We start from the raw sequence: 20,567 nt of genomic DNA, 5'->3' as shown, positions 1-20,567 counted from the left end.
GTTTCCTCATGCAATACCTGTAAACTGGATTCCCACTGGGCATACTGATAAGGTGGCACTGAATGCTGCCCACTGTGAATTTCCTTGCCTGTGATGGAGAAAATTGCCACTCCTGATCCAGTGTCATACTGGACTTAACATTGAAAAATAACATCCATGACAATACCAAGTAAACCTGTGAGTGGTTTGAACCAGGTGAAATATGTTTGTGTGTATGTATTATGCTTTACAAAGCCTCCAATCTCATCTGAAAGGGAATGTCAAAAGAGCCCAAGATTGAAGTTCAAGGGGATTTAGATGCATAACTTCAGGCTCTTTCCAAAACCCAGCCTGTGTCTAGAATTAGCCCCTGCAGAGAACCAGCTTCTGACCATCTGTGAAACTCCATTGAAATAGAGCATGCAGAAACCACTATATTGGCCGCCAGCTCACAAAGTGAACATATTCTTCTAATAGATCCCTGACCTAAGGCATCAATTCACATTAGTATATTCATTACTAGCTTTTACTTTAGGTGCTGTATATTTCACCACCACATGCACGCAATATATAAAAAGTTTAAATGATTCTGGAAGCAAACGAAAAGGAACAACGAGGAGTACAGTTCCTGAAGAAGTGGGTTTTTTACCCACGAAAACTTATGCCCAAATAAATCTGTTAGTCTTTAAGGTGCGACCGGACTCCTTGTTGTTTTTGTGGATACAGACTAACATGGCTACCCCTCTGATAAATAAAAAGAAAGAAATGGGGGCAGTGGAAGTGGAAAAGAAAAAGAAAATAGGTTTCACAACAACCACCATACACTTCTAATTCCAGCACCTACCAAGTTTGGCATAAAGGTGACTCAGGATCCGTGCTGGCAGCACTCGGATGGGATGGATGTCTGTAATGCTCTGAACACTGATTCCATGGTGTCTCAAGAGTTCCTTAATTTCATTTGATTCTGCCAAGACAGTTACTGTACAACAGAAAAGAATAGCTGAATCATTTTATCTAGAATCATTCGCCTTTACTCTGACATCACCCATCATTGCTATTTACCCACCATGTGGGTGTCTAAAAATGCTAAAGGTCGTATTCTTTTTTGATTTGCCAACCCCAGTTATACCTCTGGAGGTGCAAGAATGTGCAGAACAGCATTTGGCATTTCATTTCCCCAGATTTATCAGCTTCCCTCCTCCTCACAAGATGTCTCTGTAAGATACTGTAGTAAGTCAATTTGTCCGCGTCAGTGAGATACAGACGCTATGAACACTATTTATTTCTATAGCAGCAGCATGCAGGTGCCTGATCAAGATCAGAGCCCTGTTGTGATAGGCGCTGTACAAATACAAAGGAAGACCCTACCCCAAGGAATTTACTTACAATCTAAGGTCCTGATCTTGCAAAATGCTCTGTGTGGGGTTTTGCCAATGTGGGTCAGTTTGCTGGGTTGGGATTTAACAATCTAGTACAGACTTGCTAGTTAATACTATTGCATTCATGAATATTGACAAAAAGCGAATGTTAAATTTGCAACCATGAATATCTGTACTGGAAGTGAACACTATAAAGTTTTGGCTAATAGAACAGAAATAGTCCCAGAAAGAGACACCGTCTCCAGTAAGAGAACACTGCTCCCCCTAACGTGCCAGTTTGGATGTGCACACAGGATCTGTGCAACAATCCCACACCTAGTTCTGGGGGAGAGCTAGAGCTGTAAACCACAGGCTCCGTGGTATCTGCAGAGATAAACTGGACAGATGGCAGCTAGGGTCACAAGTGGCAGGGAGGAAGGAGGGATGAAGGCTGCTCCTGACAATCCAGGCTCCTGACTGCTTCTCAAGAGCTGCACAGATGGGCAGTGGAAGAGCTTTTATCCCTTGATCAGCTTCACACTGCTTCCAGGTATCTGCTAATCCCCCTAATCTCACCTTTCTGGCTGCTACTCCCACTGAGGAAAGGGAGCAGGTGCCTGGCAGTGGTACTGGGGATGCTCAGGGGATAAAGTCTCTGTCCCTACCTCTCTTGGACATACTTAAGTAGTGGCTGTAAGCCTGGCTTATCAGCAGCAGCAGCCTGCCTGCCTTATACTAGCTAGTTCATCCAAGACCTCCAATAAGTGACTGGGTTTGGGGATTCCTCCATTAGGAAGGTCTTGGGCTCTCCTTCTGCTCCCACCACACTTGGTTCCTTAGGGGAAGCGCAGAGAGCTTCACATATGTCACAGCAACTGGCATGCTATCTGCTCAGCTGCCTGCCAGATCTGCCCTGTCATCATCCTGGAGCATGCCCAGACCTGCCTTTTCCCAAGGAAGTGGATGCAGGGGCTGGGAATCTGGCAAATTCAATCTTAAACTGCTAATGAAAGAGCTTTAAAAACAATCATAAATTGCAGTAAGTGCCTCCTCATGAAAAAAGCAGGCACGATAAATTAAAAAGCTCCAACTAGTGAAGTGAAGGAGGAGAGGCAGGTCACTACGCAGTGCTACACTGCTGGGGGCATGCTCCATGTTTTTTAATTAGCGCATGGCATGTGGATACCCCGGTGTTGATATTTGAGACAGAGAAACCAGGGAAGTGGTTTTTTTTTTTTTAAATTTACTTTCAATTCTGCCTCTCTTTCTTGAGGGGGTAGAATCACCTGTTTGCTCATCTTTTCACCAGAGTGTATCAAACATGAAATCACTCACCTTGCACCACAACATCAGGTTTAAAAGCTGTTGAAAATCTCCTATTTAAGGGATCAATTTCGCCAGTAGCTAGAAACCCCTGGGATACAACAGAAAAAGAAAGAACCCAAGTAAAATGCCTTTAATATCCAGTCCAGTTATAGGGGATCCTCATGCTAATTGTCAAACGTCCACAAATGTAACATAAAACATCTCTGTCCCCTATTTTCAGTAAAAAAAATTCATTCTAATTTAAAAAAAACTGCAGGAAAGGTGTTTATTGTCAGGACTGAAGTCAGTCTGTGAGCCCGCCTTTCACATGATAGAGCGAGAGCATCTGCACATTATTTGGTTGCTTCTGTCATTTTTTCACACCAGAAAGTGAACCCTTTACTGAGTCTTTATTGGACTCAGTCAAGGACTAATACGAGGTGAATCTCAGAAGACTAGAGGTTCAGTACGGTTGAATAAGCACTTGAAATGCCTATGTAAACCTATGGAAGAGTCTCCGCTCCACACACTCCAGAGTAGTCTCCAGCTCCTCCCCTGTGACCAACCCCTTTCCTATGATCCCTCTCAAGCTCTTGACTTTCCTCATATCTCTAAGACTGGTAGCAGAGCCCAGCAACAGATGTGGCCAGTCCACTGCTTGGCCTGCTGCTTGGCCCTTTCCACTTTCACAGCAGTTTGAGAGCCTGCCCATTAGTCTGAGCCCAGACTGCCTTGCAATGTTCTCTGCCAAGGAAAACCAAGAGTATACAATGTGTGTCGTTCACAAGAGGCATGCATACATGAAGACTACACAATGGTTTAACTGACACACCCTTTGTATCCACAGGAGAAACCCAGATAAATCTCTTGCTCCACAAGTTGAAAATTTCCTTACAATGACGACATTTCATGTAGCATATAAAAACAAGATATGCTTGGGTTTTCAAAGATACCTTTTTGCTTCGCTCTATGAAAATGTAAGGTAAGAGACGGACTGAAATGAAGTTAGCTCTCGGTCAAAGAGAACAAACACTTTCTAACTAATTTAAGTTGGACAGAGAAACTGACAGAAACATCACTTCTACCAACTCACAGATATGATTCTACCACAAAATATACTGCATCCAGTTGACACTGAATGAGAGCAGGCTGGACTGGGCAGTACTCAGAGTTCAGTGCATCTCAAAATGAACTGAAAAATTAACTTGCTGGTTTTACAGATAAATTACCTCTGCTAATAGGGAACTGAGGATGTATAAAGACTGGCCCCACAGATGAGGCAACTTTCCACCTGGGAGACGATCCACTGAGTGAGGATTTTCATACTCCTCATCCACCTGCCAACAAACATAAGCAAGAGATGAGCCCTCCCTGGTTACAAGAGATACCGCAGACCATATGTTTCAAAATACTTTGTGCTGTTAACGATCTGCACCTTTCAGATTTTTAACTTGCCATCATTAGTTATGATGTATTGGTCCCTCCCACCCTGCTTCCGCCTCCTAGATTGCAAGCTCTTTCAGACTGCACGCTGACCTTTGTACAGTGCCTAACCCAGCAGAGCCCCCATGCTGACCAGGACTTTTGGGCATGAATATAATATAATCATTTACACTTCCATGTTTTATTCTTCTCATTCCTATTGCTTCCTTCCCCCAACGGCTCTGAATCGATTTTGGGTCTCGTTTCTGATCCCCTGCCAGATAACCCTTGTACACTACTGATGCAGGCCCACCTTAGCTTCCTGGAATGAAAGCTGCACATGCAGCCTCAAAGTACACACTATCGTACCATTACTGTGTTTGTAAAGATGCTTCACAACAAAAGAAATGGGGAAGTCTGTTGTTTAAAAAAAGCCATTAATTTATTGGCACAGTAATATAATGGTGACTTGATTGGGGGGGGGGGAGGGATTTTATTATACAAGAGGCTTTGTAAGATGTGATCTGACACAAAAGAGGTTAGGCAAAGCTCCCCCTACCTACTTCTTGAAATTCCTACCAGATTTACACTGTTTCCAGCTGAAGGCCATGAGTGGTTCAGTCTTGTGCTTGCACATAGCAGGCAGGAAGGTATTTCTATACCCTTATTTAGCTTCAGATTTGTAAAGAAGACTGGAGATGTCAAAACTTCATCTTTAAATATTCTGGTCTGCACTGGATTTAATGTCTTTAGTCAATGAGAATTGGGAAGTTTTGGAATAGGAGGGAGAGGCGGGCCTAGCAGGAAGGAATTTGATAGGTTAGTAGCTCAAACTGGCAAAGGGCTAAGGCTGGCTCGGTTTGTTGATCACGAAATGGATCAGGTGGATCCCTAACTGCAAATGTAAAAAAATCTGATTTATCTGGAATTTATCTCGGACATTCAGGTTTTGAAAAAACACACTGATGATAAACATAATATAAGAGGCAGGGAAGAGTTACTTTATTTCTTTGCAGGGGATCTGTTCTCATTTCAAGGTAGACAGATTTGTTACATTTATCCCCTTGCAATGGCAAAAAAAAAAAAAAAAAAAAAAAAAAAAAAAAAAAAAAGAAACTAAAAACAACAATGTTGCAAAACAATTGTCCTTGTTTTTTTCCTTTTGACAAATTTCTAATCTGGAATTTTTTTGATTAGCTTTAATATGTCCACATGCATTCAGATAAAAATGGACTCCATCATCTTTTTGTGCCTCTTTCATAACCCTCATATCAGACATGTAGCCATCTGGAAACATAAAAATTTACCAGAGTCTTACCAATGGGAACTGTGAGATCTTTTTTCATTTAAAAAGTCAAAGCCACTGCACAATCATTTTAGTTAAGTATAGGAAGTGACAAAGGCATTTCTCATACCGCAAACCATATTTAACTACAGGAAATGATCATGCTGATACTTATTTTGATATCTGCACTTGGAAAGCTACCAGAGGTGCTGCATTGTCACAATACCTTGTCTGGAGGGACGGCATACAACTCTGGCATCAGAAGAATTCCATTCTTTTCTCTAATAATTATTCCCTCAAGGGCCTCTCTGTACTCTTGAGCCTGAGGGGGGAAAAAAAAGGGTACAGAAAGCTCATATCACCTTAAAAAGAGAGGAATGAAGGTAATGTTATACAGCCTGAAAAGAACAATTCTGAAATCTTAGAACTAGCTAATAAATCCGCTATAATTAATTCTAGGCCTGACTCAAGACAGTACAGCAGTGAAGAGATTATAACGTGCTGCCAAATGGAAGATCTGGATTCAAATTTTAGACTCAGTTTCTGGATTGGTGAGCAAAAAATCCTTATTTTAAAAATATTAATAATTCAGCATTAGCATAAATTCTCAGTCCTGGAAGGGGGGAGAAATCACCTCCAAGAAAGTCACAACTTTGCTCCTTTTCTTTACAGCTTATATGGAACAAGGGTCCTTAAAACTTTTCTCTGCTGTAACTAGGATGACCAGATGTCCCATTTTTAAAAAGGACAGTCCCATTTTATGAGACTTTTTCTTATATAGGTGCCTATTGCCCCCCACCCCCTGTCCTGTTTTCTCACAGTTGCTATCTAGTAACCCTATAGCTGTAACATGGTTCACAATATGGAAAAGCTTGTGGACTGCTAAGAAAGAAATTGTATTTTTTGATTCCCTTTCAATAGGCCAATACAATTTGTCATTCTAAAAAGCATGCCGTGACCTCTTATGAATAACCATAGCTACTTGTTTTAAACATATAGCTGGAATGACAAAATGGTTAGGATACTTGTTTCTGACTCATATCTCTCCTGTGTGCCCAAAGCATTAATTTGATTCATTCTCCTCCAGTCTTCATTTAGATTCAGGGAATCTATTTTGCCTTTCAGACATCTTCCAGTCTCAGCTGTATCAGGTTTTCCAAGATTTTATGATCCAAAATGCATTTGATTTGAGATTTTATTCACTAGTTTTGTTGAACTTTCCATTTTAAATTAATGATGTGTCCCCATTAAGTTGTAGGGAAGAGAGGAAAAAAGGATCTTTTTCATTGGTTTATTGACTGGCTTTTTCTTTAAAAAGTAAGTAAAACAAACGAAGTTTACATTGTACAGCTTTTGACTTTCTCAGAATCCTTTGGTGAGATTCATAACTGGAATCTGAATCAGAGTAGAACCCATCTAAAATTCTACAGTTCCTGGGGGATAAAAAAGAAACTAAAAACACAAGTAAAAATATCTTTGAAAGCAGGGGAAAGCTTTCTTTGGAGATATTCAAATGACCAGAGCTCTGGTAACACAGGTATTGCCACACTGGATAAGGCCAGTGATCCGTTACTCTAGTGTCTTCCTGCCAAGATCAGACAACATCAGAAGACACTACAAGAAACCCCGTAATGGATAATTACACAATAACCTGCCTGCAGGGGAAGTTGCTTCTTGACCACAAGAAGTTAGTGGTTGGCTTACGTCCTGAAGCATAAGGGTTTATAACCCTGATAAATGGCTATTCTCTTGATATTCAAATGTGTCGAGTCCTACTTTGAATCCTATTAAGCTTTTATCCTCAGTGATATCTTGCAGCAATAAATTCCACAGGTTAATTTTGCATTTCCTCTCAAGAAGCTGTGCTGGTATTTTTCTATTATACTATAGCCCTCCAGGTGTTTCATAATTCTTTCTCTAGCTATTCTTTCACTCCATTTAGTACAAGGTACTGAAATGAGGCTTGCTGGTCTGTGATTCCCAGTATCACCCCTAGTGCCCTTTTTTAACGAGAGTATAACATTTCAGCCACCTGTACACTATGTGATTTTAATCATACTTGTGTTAGTTCCTCAGCCTCTTAATTCTTGAGTTTTTGCAAAACTCGTGAATTGATAGAGTCAGGTCTGGGTGACTTGTTATATAATTTAACAGTTTCCTGTAGCACCTCCTTGAAATGATGATCATTAAAAGGCTGGCAACTTGGTATTCGTGGGGAGGGAGTGCTTGAATCAACAATGAAAGATAATTAAACTACTTATTCCATCAGCAGAAGAGAAGCTCTTCATGGGGGCCAATCCTAAGGCACAGAGGCCTGTAGACATGATAGATCAAGTTTGCAGATGCCAAGCACAGCACTGGGGAAAAAAGGTCAGGCTGCTGGGAGCTCACTCTGACAGGGAAGGGGTATCAGATGTGGATGGTGAATCCCTGCTATGTAGATCCACTTGACACTGCCCCTGGAAAGTATCTCCAGGGGTTTTTGCGACCATAAGCAAGCTGCAGAATGGCTCCATTGCTGCTTCACTGCCCATGATGGGGGGAGAGGATTCCTTCCTCTGACTTCCCACAGCACCTCTCATGCACAGTCCATCTCATCAGGCACTATGGAAGGAATTTCCCTAAAACAGCCAACACTGGGATCTAGTGGGGAAAGTAGTCCAGAGGGATTTACTCAGAAACAAGGAAAAATAACAGACAGTCCAAACAAGCACAATAACAGAGCCATACTGCTTACTGCGTTTCCATTCCAGCCTAACTCAAGCAGTTTGCTCCTTCCTTACCTGAATTTTGTCCCCATTAAACACTCCATCAATTAGGAAGTACGTCCAGAATACTGGCCACTCACATTCTATATTCTCAAACAGTTTGAGCTCAGCAGGATCATAGTGTAACCTGTTTGGATCCTAAAAATCAAATCATATTAATTTAATACTCTGTACCTGATATGAACAGATATGTATCACACCTAAACCCTCTAAAACCAAAAGAAATACAGGATAAAGCCACACACCTAGATTAATCACCTTTTCTTCTCACATATACGTACCTACACATACTCAACCAAACCCCTATGCAATCCCAGAAATCTAGATCTTATCAAGATCACCTTTGCTCTGCCCACTGTTTGATGACTGTGTGCATGGGGAATTAGTCTTTATTCCCTGCTGGTTGTGATTCTGAGTGTGCTATTATCTCCCCTTAGCAACCATAACCAGTTATAAAAAATATGTTTGGTTTCGATATTAGAATGGCAAATTATGTTTTCCTGTTGTTAATAATTGTTTTTCTATCATCTTATCTCCTTTGGCCAGGGTTCATTATCAGTGTGGATGTGTTGATCTTTGGATTGTATAACACTGTGTACTCTTCCTGACGATGAAGAATCTTAGTTATGATACAGGCTATCATTTTATGTACAGCAAAATAAACAAAACAAGCATGAAGTTTTGATAAATTTGGGTAAAAAAAAAATCTTTAAAATGACTAATGAAAATCTACAGAAGTAGGACCTCTCTTGGTGTTTTATATCCATCTCGAAGGAAGCGAGAACAGCCATAACGTCCCTGTAGGAAAAAAAATAACATTCCTGAAAAAATTGACATTGCATAATAGAAGTTCTTTTTTTATTTTATGTTACTTCTGGGGAGGGAAGAGCTACCTCTTCCTCCTACTCACACCCACCATGCCCTGCAATCTTTCAGCTAACTGGCAGGAGAAGACAACTCAATTGATTACCTCCTCTCCCCGCATGCAAACAGACCAAGAAAAAGAAAAAAAAAGAGAGAACTCTTACTTGCAGTTTGGTGAGGATTTCACTTTTGGTTGCATTAACAACGTTCACGTCTTCCACTGCAAAAGCTGGGTAAGAAATAATGGACAAGAGTCCAGCATCAATCTCCTTTGACGTGGATGCCCTTGGCAACATGGAGTATAGAATAGACTGAGCAAAATACAAACGCAGAACAAAGTATGTAAAACAATCAGCCTCATTCAAGGGATTATGTCAGATACAAAAAGAGCCCATAATCAGTGTTCAAAATAGCTGGGAACATATTGAATGAGAACTATTTAAACGGGAATGGTCGAAGTTACTCATTAGTGGCACGTAACCTACTCTACATAGGATACACAGTGTATTGCGTGAAATTGTATGCTAAAGTTCTGGTTTCGCTTAATCAACATTTTCTACAAGCAGCATGCTTGTCACAGACTTGTTTGTGCCCCCTTATAGCAAAGAAACTTTGAAGGCTGCTCTTTACCTGGCAATGTTCAACTTCATCAGGAAGGACGTGAATCACAGACTTGCAACCCCCATGGGCTCCAAAAAGGTCTAGTTCATCAATTGCTTCCAGTGCAGCCTTCAGAAACACAGACACATGTCAATCCGGATTTGTGCACTTCCCGCCTGATCCAATGCCCATTCAACACAACGGAAAGATGCCAATTGACTTCAATGACTTGTGGATTGGGCTCTTACACACTTGATAAGAAAACGTGGGAACTTCTGACCTCACTCTTTTAGAAAAGAGTCCTATTTATGGATTTAGATTTAAGCAAATGTAAGATGACTCCCCCCACTTTCCATCAGTTAAAAATGCAATGCACAACAATCAACCCATTTCTACTGAATCAATAAAATATTGCCAATCTCCCCAATTCTCAAAGAATCCCACACCCCACCACTCTTGAACTGCCCATTCAAAAATATGGGCTTTACAGCATACCTCAAGGTCAACCAACCGAGGCTATTTCAGTCCAAAGGAGGATTATCATATCCTTCTAGTTCAGCTGCTACAGTCTTAAGAAAGAACAGGGGAGAGGAGGAATATTTCCAATGAGGTGGGCTCCTCTGAGGGAGCTGCAGAAGCATCTCCAAAATTGATGATGGGGACAGAGGGATCGATACCAAAGGGGCTGTGAAATCTGTAACTCTGCTGGGATGGGGATCTTGGACTTGCAATAGGGATGGGACAAAGAGACAGCTGATGCCTGGAGCTCAGGAGCCAGGCCGGCAGACTTCTCACAGAGCTCTCTTCTGGAGCTGACGTCAACAGAATTACACCAGAGGTGAAAAGGTCTCCTTTTCTGTTTTCACCCTAGGTATTCACTGCAGTGCAAATTAATTTCTGACACAAGCAGCATACAAGTAGAGAACATAACCCTTTCTGTCTTGTTCTTTCTGGAGACACGGATATATAAAATCCTGCAAAGCTAATATCAGGAGTGTTATTGCCAAGCTCTGAAACTATGAATAGCATCTCTCTGCTGGTCTCCTGTATAGATCAGTAGGTCAGTGTTTGCTGACAAGAATTTCCTGTAGGGGAATTTACAGCTGGACCCAGGGGAGAGTTAAAGGCAAGCAAGCACGTACAGAGCCCATCAAGAAACCATGATCCATGCTGCACTGCTGCCATGGGAATAATTATCCTCCACTTCACATTTCCCTTCCTTAACCTCTTGTATTTGTAGTGAAAGAGAGTAAATGTTTGAACGAAGAAAACCAAATTTCCTTTTGTTTAGCAGAGGGTTGCTTTGCTTCCTCCACACATGCAAACATAGAAGATTGTTCAGCGAAAAGCAAAACATGCATTTTTCCTCCTGCAGTGCAACATCAGCCAGACATCTCACTCCCAGCAGAGATATACAGCACAGTGCTCTCTCCAGTACTGACAGTGGTCAGTACAGAGTTTTCAAAGGAAGGCACAAGACAATTATGGAGCAAGCTTAATCCTACTCCCATCAACATTTGGTTGGTCTACAGTGAGAGCATGCAGAATTCTCCCTCTTACTATCTAATGTGTCTGCAGATGTCTCACTATCCATATAAATCCTTTTTTTGAATTCGACTTATAGGGCTCCTTATAACCCATTTTGGAAACCTACTAGGCTCTTGGCCTCAAGTTATTTGGTGGCAGTGAGTTCCACAGATTAATTAGGAACTGTGTAAAAAAGTAGATTGTCAGTTTTAAGTTTGTTGCCTTTCAATTTCACTGAATGTCTCTGTCTCACAGTGCAAGGACAGAGGCATTCACAATGCCTGACTTATACCTCCATTATTCATTTCCTCTCCAAACTATTTTTATTTAACTCCTTAACTAACTCTGGTTAGTTAACTAAAGGTAACTCTGTTACCTTTCCAGAACTTCCTTCGGACTTAAGAGCACCATGGAAGCAGCATACTTAATACCAAGAGAAAGCAAGCACTTTATGTTAGTACATCTAGCTATATCTCTGAAAGATTCATAACCTCCTCCAGAAAGAGACATATCCAGGCTTCAGAGACTAAAACGAAGGCCACAAAAGGACTAAAATGACATTGAGATTTATGCGCGATCGCCACTAAAATACATATTCTGATGTAAGCAATTAGCAACCACAAGGTCAGATGAACCAAAACAGTGAGACAAACAAACATGTTAGAGAGTCACTGCTCTAATTCTACATATGAAGAACAAACCAGTAAAAATATTCTCACCTTGGCCATGCCTACAGAGCTTGCATTCAGTTCAGGGATGCCCTGATTGGTTTTATCACCACGTTCCCATATTCCATAGTCCTGAAAGTAAAAGAAGGAAAAACAGCTGAGTTAAAAATACACAACCCAACACCACCATTGGAAGGACCTATCTGTTGATGGAGTTAGGATCTGATCCTGCAAAGGCTTACTTATGCTTAACTTTGAATTCAATGGGACCTCTTACATGCTTCAAGTAAATCTCATGCAAGTAAATCTCAGCAGGATTGGGGCCTTAGTCATGTACTAGTTTCCTAGTAGAGGAGGAACGTCAAAGCAAAGAAGGCAACTCCCAACCCATATACCTTCTCCCAATCCCTTCATCTAACTACTCTCACCTTAAAAACAACTTGGCAATTTTTTCTTCACAAAGAATGATTTTTTTTTTTAAAATGACAAAATTGGGACAGTAAGTATCAAGAAACAAAACCAAATCTTACTTCAAATTTCGATATGATACAGAAATCTCTACTTTCAGAGAACTGTAGCCATGGACCCCCACTGCTTTCAGTGGTGCTACTCATAAAGAAAAGGGCTACTCCAGAGTGGCATATCAGGCCCATTAGGAATTCAAGAGTATATGGGAGAGCACAGTTTGGCCTATTAACTTGTACTTCCTTCCAGGTCAGTCTGGGTACTTTTGTGCTTGTATATTTCTCTTTTAAACAATATGGTAGGTTAAATGGTTTATCAAAGGAAATTTGGATATCATCTCAGACAGATGCAATTCTTTCTAATGAGGTAATCTCACTCATGTTCACTGAGTGAGATCCAGACTTCAGAGCCTCTCTTAACTCAAGCAAGCTCAGGCTATATATATGTGTGGTAAATGAAGCTTTTAAATGACTGAACTTGGGTTGAAGAAGTTCTTCTGAAAGAACCTATCCTTAAACTTTAATCATTTCAGGTTCCCACTTCGGCTTGTTTTCCTGCCTATTCAGAGCAGCAAGTTCCAAGCAATGGGAATGATGTTTTAATTACTGTATAAATCAGCTATGAAATCTTATAATCAGATTGCTGCTTCAACCCCATCGTTCAGTCAGAATATATTACTTCCCAGCAGAGAAATAAGAAATTCTATTCAGTCAGTTCCTAGGAAGTACTCAAATCGTTTATATATAAACTAAATACTTACAGCGACTTTATAGGCAGCTTCTATGTAAAAAACAAGATTCTGTATAAAGGCAACTTCATCAAGGGTAAATACAATATGCAATCCTGATTAAAAACAGAAAAAAAAATTACAATCCTACACAAAAATTGAAATGTTTGACAGAAATTAGTTCCAAATTTTCATTTTAATCACTAGCAACCAATGCCTGCTGTAATCAGTGGAAAGATCCCTATAATAGCTGCCATTGAGATAGCACTTTAAAGGCCACTAATACATATTCTTTGTTTCAAAGACTCAACAAAACATAAAACTCTCAGGGACACATTCACACACGGGGTGAGTGCCAGAAGGTTTGACACCCACTTTTGCAGGGGAAGACAGTTGCAAAGGGCGCTGAGGATAGAACGTACCAGAGGACCACATGGTGGGTGGCATCTGTAAAGCACTCAAACAACATGATGCCAGTGAGCAGGGAACCATGGTCAGGACAGATGGCATTCAGAGAGTTACTAAATGAACACAATTAGGCTACCAACAACTGATCCAAGCTCTTGGCAGGGCAGCAGTGGAACTACCATCTACCCTTCAAAGGAACAATGGACTTATATGATCTGGGGATACGCTATGTGCTTTGCACCTCTATGAGCAGCTTTACTGGTTTAAGTATCAGAGGGGTAGCCAAGTTAGTCTGGATCTGTAAAAAGCAACAATGAGTCCTGTGGCATCTTAAAGACTAACAGATGTATTGGAGCATGAGCGTTTGTAGGTGAATAGCCACTTCGCTACGCGTATTCACCCATGAAAGCTTATGCTCCAATATATCTGTTAATCTTCAAGGTGCCACAGGACTCACTGTTGCTTTTTACTGCTTTACTACTTCAAGTGATTGTTTTCTTAATAAACACCTGAGTCTCAACTAATCCAGATCTCTTTTTACAGAGACATTACATCCCCGTAAGTGCAAAGAAATTTCAAATGTAGTACTCCCTGCTCACATATTCTACCTATCATATTTTATTCCATCCCAGGAGTATGAGATATTTTCCTGCCAGTTATCAAGGCACCATATGTGTGGCATCAAAAGAAAATAGATATTCCTTTACAGCTCACTGTACCAGCCCCTCTTCACCTCTAAAATATTACGCATGTTGGGAGGGGCAGGGGTGCACTTCAAGGGAAGGCAGCCATAGGAGGCAAGTTTTCATTTTTGAAGAAACTCCATACAGAGTGATAGATCATCTGCTTTCCTACCAGCATGTACCTTCGGGACTCAGACTGGCTTGGACATTTCAGGTTGGGAATCCTACTCTCAATAACTAGACTTGAGGCTCACTGTTGATTGCTGTAAATCACGGCCTTATTTTTTCTGGCATTTTGCCACAGGGCATGTAAATATTTAACAAGGAACAATGTTTAAGCAATAACTGCTTTCATTGCACAGCTAGGTAAATGATACAACTGCCATCTCATTTATGGAAGATACTCCTCTGCAAATCCTCTCTGGTAACGCACTTAAAGGAAAGTGCTGATATTTGTAAGTGCCCCCATGAAGAAAAAGGTGACATGAGGTTCACAAGCAAAAGTAGAACCAGGGAAACCCATTCAAACCATTATGCAGAGTATGATGCACAAAACCCAATAGGCAGCCCAGACTTCTCTTTATACTTAAAAGATCTTGTGATAAAACAAAGATAGTGTTCCCACTGTACATAGAGAAGTGGAGAAAACCCTCTGGTCAATAAACAGTAATGCTAACATACACTCATAGGTAGTCACATCCTGTCCTCTTGAATTTGAAAGAGGGGAGTTCTGATAACAAAGGGCTGCTTCTCCCAAGTACATGTTTTGGTGATTTTTTTTAGCATACTCCGTTTTGTAGAAGAAAGGCAGATTTCCACATTATTAAACTTTAATTACTTATTTGTGTTGTTTTGATGGAAGGTACTTCCGATGTTTAACTTATCAAAAAAATCTACACCAATGATCATGGCTAAAACATCTTCTGCTTACCTGATGCAGTCATCTGTGCCAGGAAGAGCAGGTAAAGGGAAGTTGCATCTACTTGTAGATGTCCCCACTGGTCATCCCCTACTACTGTGGCACAAGTGGCTGAATTATATTTGGCATGCAAGCAGTCCTTGGTACTCTGTGTGTATTTGAACTTCTCTACTTTGTCCATCTAAAAAGAACACCCAAGATTTTAAAATCAAAAAACTTTGCAAGAGGATTTTTAGTCAAGAACATACATGCTCTAAGAATAGGAAATAATAAGTTGGTGCCCTGATTTTTGTTATCTTACTCTTACATGCTCCAATTCTGCAAAGCACTTAAGAATGTGCTTAAGTGCCTTGCTGAGTTGAGGCCTTAGTTACAAGCTGTGCAATTTATTTGCACAGATATAAATGCAATTTGTCATAGGTGTGATCAGTCATAAAAGTATGACAGAGCAGAGTTTTGCTCATAGCAATTGCACAGGTTCAAATACTTTTATTACATCCATATTTGTACACACAAAAAAATCAACCAACTGAAGTCTCAGATAAAAGAAAAGAAATATCTGCTCTGAAATGAAATGCTTTGTAAATATAACAAGCACTTGTTCTCAGATATGCATGGTATAAATATATTTGCTCATATGCAATACACTTATATGATCAGTGACTTAAATTTTAATAAAACATGTATTACCAATTGTTTCAAATCTATGAGGCTAAGGGAGGTGCCAAAGGGATTCATTCTTTAGCATACAAAAAGGACTCCAGAGAACCATTTGTCTTGGGAATTTCAATCTCTCCTTCAATCTGGGATACCATATTCTCACAATTAATCTCTCCCTTTCATACACAAATTGATGTTAAAGCACCAGATCTGACCTTGCAACTGAGTAAATACTCCTGGTTATTAGATTACCTGTCTCATCATACATTGCAAAAGTCCCCGCATCAGTTTCACAACATTCTGTAAGAATAAAAGAGAATAATTAAAGTCTAAAGTAACCAGTTTGTTTACCAGTATTAGACAGTATTTAACAAGGCTCAGGGTCTCTACTACTGGCCTGCCATGAGTGTGAACATGAACATCTTGAAATCCTTTTAAAGAAATATATTTATGTGTGTTTTATTTTCTAGATTTTTTGCCTTGAATGTGCTTTTTGGGGAAACTGATATGTGGTCACTTGAAAATATATGGTATTCTCACCTCACTGTTAAATGTATAAGAGTGTATTTGGTGTTTAAACTTCATGAAAACTAGTGGGATGCTACTTGCATTGTTTTCACTTATGTGTATCCTATTATAATGTAATAGCAAACACTACGATTGTGTACACCCCTGCAACTAAATAACCCATCAAAGGAGAAAGATGCCTTGTCGGATGCAAATGAAGAACTTTAACTGAAAAGTGCTAATTTCAAAGCAAATGGTCATTGTGTGTGATGATCGGAGGTCAAAGACTCAAAATGCATTCCTCTCTCATCATCATCAAAGGAAAAGCCCACATGGGTAGTGACCCTGTCAGCTTGTTTTTTGTGAGAAGAAGCTATAAGTATGGACTCAAGGAAAGATCCTGAATCTCTGCACTGTTTAGATTCTTACAGAGAAGCAGATGCAAAGCAGAAATCCCCAGAGACAATCTGCGTACCCTGAAACTGGCAGTTTATTACAAAATTGTGAAACTGGCAGTTTACTACATCATTGCCAACATTTGGAATTACAAACTGTGATTCACTAGTGCATATATTTAACCTGCTTTAACCTCTCACTAACTCTCATTTCCTTTTCTTAGTTAATAAACCTTTAGTTAGTTTATTATAGAACTGGCTGCCAGCGTTTCTTTGGTGCAAGATCTGGAGCACCAATTGATCTGGAGTAAGTGACTAGTCTCTTGGGAAGCAACCCAAATGTGGTGTGATTTTTGGTGTAGGTATCCATTTTATCACAAAGTCCAGTTTGTCTGGGTGGCAAGACAGGCTGGAGAGTCTCAGGGAACTGTCTGTGACTCCATGGTAAGACTGTTACAGTGAGTTCACATTTGTCACTGGCTTGGTGAAATCTAATTACAGAATACAACACCAGTTTGAGGTGTCTGCCCTGCGGCAGGCACTCACAGTCATGAGCCACCCCAGACAAGTGTGACAGTAGGATTTTCCCCTAAATTCAGTAATTAAGCACATATTTGTACCTGAAACAAGAATATTTTGAAGTTATGCAATGGTCTCAGAATACAAAGAGACAATACACATTACTGAGCCTGGGCTATTTCTCCCATAATAGGTTTCCAAGGCAACCATAGGTTGGTGATTAAAGTCAAGCATTAAATTCACCCAGTGTCTCCAAAATTGCAAGAGGACACTGCAGAAATGCCCACTGGACAAACCCATGCTCCCAACTACATGGAGTGGGAGAGCTGAGCAGGGTCTCCAGGTGGGAAGAATCAACCTTATGGCTCTTCCCCTAACCTCATGCTGCTTCTCTCCCTCACTGTCCTTCCATAGCTAGTCCTGCTCTGCCAGCACTCTAATTTCCATCCCTTCCTATCCCCCACCCACCATCCCATTGTTCCTATGAAGCCACTCTCCTTGCCATCCCTTTACCTCAACCCTCCCCATATGAATAATAATAAAAAAATCATTAATACTGCAATTTTAAGACAATGGAACTAACAGCACATGTGCCAATTATCACTCTCATAGCTTTTCTTGTACATTGTCTCCTCCCTCCATGGCCACCCTCATGTTTTGCCTTCTTCGATCCTGATCTTGCAATCACTTAGGCGCTTCTGACTGTAATGGGACTGCTTAGAGTTAACCGTGTGGGTGTTTGGAGGACTGGGACCTTAGATTATAAATTGTTTAGAGAGAAAGGCTGGTCCAGTGGCTAGGGTGCTAGCCTGGGACTTGGGAGACCAAGGTTCAACTTCCTGCAGCACCACAGACTGGCTATGTAACCTTGGGCAAGTCCCTTAGTCTCTCTGTGCCTTAGTTCCCCACCTGTACAATGGGGATAACAGCACTTCCCTACCTCACAGAGGTGCTGTGAGGACAAATACATTAGATATTGTGAGCTGCTCAGATACTATTGTAACATGGGCTAGATAAGTACCCAAGAGAAACAGATGGAAAGTGCTAGCACCAGCCCAGACTCTATATGTCTGGAAACCATTGTATATCCTGGCCACAAGAGCATTATAAATACAGCACAAAATAAAAATCAGCATCACATGAAAGAAAAGCTGTGAGAGAATAAACAATAAATTTACTACGTGTGATATTTAGACATACCTGCTCAAGTTCATAGGCTTTTGCCTTATCCTCATCCCGGTCTGCATTCTTCCGATAAGCCATTCCCAGACCCCACACAGCCAGAATGCTGTAGACGTTGTCCCGGACCCAAGCATCCTTTTGCTCTGTGCTGGCCGAAAGCAGTCCAGTAACTGGATTCTAACCGTAAAGAAAAGAAAACCAGAACAGCACACACTATTCGCCTGAAAAGTCATCTTATTTAACTGCAGCAGCACTTTCCATATCAAATGATGATGTAAGAAACACAGGGCCACACAAGACTTCATACTCTTACCTGCACTTAGAAATGGACACTCAAATATTCACAGTGGGATACAATGTTGATCTACCCACCAGACTGCCAAAACTTGAGGTAAAGGAGAATCTCCTTTGACTGCTAGTAGCATAGGGGCTATGACATACAGCTGAGCGGTTCTCATCCCATCCAAGAGCATACGATTCACCTACTGACCTAGCAATATTCGGAACAAATAAAAAGAGAAGGTCCCCAGCTCCAAGAACTTATCATGTATTTAGTGCCTGACCCTGCACCATTGATGTCTGTGGTGCAGAACCAAGCCCTAGTGACACAGGGGTTGAGGCTGGTGTGCAGAAGGACAACGATTACAAATAACAGAATCATACACTGACTTATTACTGGCATATGCTGGCTCAGTTCAATGTTAACATAACCTTATTTTCTGGGAAGAGGTAGTTTTGCGGGGGAGGAAACATCACCTGTCTTCTCGTAAGCTTTTCAGGAATGATTTGAAGAAGACATGGATGGCAGCCAGGTAAACATTACTGGTATAATCAGCATTTTCATTTATTATTATAATAAAGTAGTATTCAGTGGCCTAAATCAGGGATCAGTGCCACACAGCATACTCACATAGACTGTATAAACATCTACATTGTGGAGATGGTCTCTATCCCAAAGAGTTTATAGTTCAAATAATAGAGATTGGATGAGTGCCGAATAATCTCTCTGATGCTATATGGAATATTCCATTCATAAAACTGTCATTTAAATGCCCAAACAGGGATTAACTGCTCAAAGACATTTCCAAATTGGAAAAAAACATAAGCAGAACAGAAAAAAAAAAAGTGATTCAGCAGAAGCCACTTGCAGTCTAAGTTAATTAGAATAGGGAGAAAGGTGAGCCTCAAAGGCAAATCTCATATTTCCAGCTATTTGTTCATCCCTCACTTGCAGTACAAAGAAAGTCTATGTAGCTGTAATTCTAGCATTGCAGAGATTGCACAGCAAGCCCCCTAGCAGCAACATTCTGGGCCAGTTGTGCAATGAAATGGCACTAAGATTGTTCCTCCAAAAATGTCAATGTTCACACAAGACACTGGGAGACCCATCAACCACCAGGGACCTGCCTGCTTTCACCGTTTTAAAAAGTGCCATGTTAAGAAAATATACAAGATCTAGATCAGTGCTTCTCAAAGTCGGGCCTCCACTTGTTCAGGGAAAGCCCCTGGCTGTCCGGGCCAGTTTGTTTACCCGCTTAGTCTGAAGGTTTGTCCGATCGCGGCTCCCACTGGCTGCAGTTTGCCGCTCCAGGACAATGGGAGCTGCAAGAAGCGGTGCAGGCCAAGGGATGTGCTGGCCGCCCTTCCCGCATTAGAATCAGAGGGACTTAACCTAGATACTGGACTTGATCGAAAAATGAAGTCCATTCTGGACGTTAATGGACATTGGATCAGACCTTTTGTGAAACATCATGAACAAAAGGCATTTCTGTCGCATTATGGTACCATCAATTCACAGGAAGAAACATTAACTGACTAATATTTTTAAAAGTTTGCTTCATAAAATGCTTACTCTTAAAAATTAGGATTTTTTTTCAACTTCTCCCTGCTAGTATACAAAGAGTGCACCCCTGCAAGATACTGAGTGTGAACTATGAGGTACTGAGTATGCTCAACTCCCATGGATATCAAAAGAATGCCAGGGCACGGTGTAACATTAGGCCCAACATATGATTTTAAAATTTAATTTAGTTTGTAGGATGGGGGCCTCCCAATGAGATCTGCACGAGCAAATCCATGTGCCAAGGTACACCACTGAAGTCAATGGGGTTCTGCAAGGACAGAAGGTTGTGTTGCAGAGATCCGATTGCCAGACTGAGGCCTTAAATTGTTACTTAATTGTGTGTGCTGTGTGTCTTTCTAGTTAATATATTCGCATTTCACTACATCTATTTGTCTGGAAACAAAAATCTACTAAAAAAGATCAGATTCTGATCTCACTTTCACTGGTGTAAAATGGAGTAATTTCATTGACAACACTGGAGCT

At 40.8% G+C, this 20,567-nt stretch overlaps 1 protein-coding gene across 3 annotated transcripts in view; it reads right to left on the bottom strand.

Moving 5' to 3' along the window:
- Window positions 1-20,567, bottom strand: part of PHKA2 (phosphorylase kinase regulatory subunit alpha 2) — a 70,077-nt gene that overhangs the window by 43,115 nt on the left and 6,395 nt on the right. For all 3 annotated transcript variants that reach the window (XM_050936471.1, XM_050936470.1, XM_050936472.1), the window contains exons 3-15: window positions 18,260-18,418; window positions 15,891-15,938; window positions 14,991-15,159; window positions 13,002-13,084; window positions 11,828-11,908; window positions 9,612-9,710; window positions 9,146-9,292; window positions 8,862-8,915; window positions 8,133-8,255; window positions 5,576-5,671; window positions 3,872-3,979; window positions 2,673-2,751; window positions 824-958 (exon numbers count right to left, since the gene is read on the bottom strand). In XM_050936471.1, coding sequence (XP_050792428.1) covers window positions 824-958; window positions 2,673-2,751; window positions 3,872-3,979; window positions 5,576-5,671; window positions 8,133-8,255; window positions 8,862-8,915; window positions 9,146-9,292; window positions 9,612-9,710; window positions 11,828-11,908; window positions 13,002-13,084; window positions 14,991-15,159; window positions 15,891-15,938; window positions 18,260-18,418 — 1,381 coding nt within the window. The remainder of the gene's footprint in view (window positions 1-823; window positions 959-2,672; window positions 2,752-3,871; window positions 3,980-5,575; window positions 5,672-8,132; window positions 8,256-8,861; window positions 8,916-9,145; window positions 9,293-9,611; window positions 9,711-11,827; window positions 11,909-13,001; window positions 13,085-14,990; window positions 15,160-15,890; window positions 15,939-18,259; window positions 18,419-20,567) is intronic.

Source organism: Gopherus flavomarginatus, chromosome 1, assembly GCF_025201925.1.
Source record: "Gopherus flavomarginatus isolate rGopFla2 chromosome 1, rGopFla2.mat.asm, whole genome shotgun sequence".
NCBI lineage: Eukaryota > Metazoa > Chordata > Testudines > Testudinidae > Gopherus > Gopherus flavomarginatus.
This window is presented reverse-complemented; position numbering and strand designations above follow the sequence as displayed.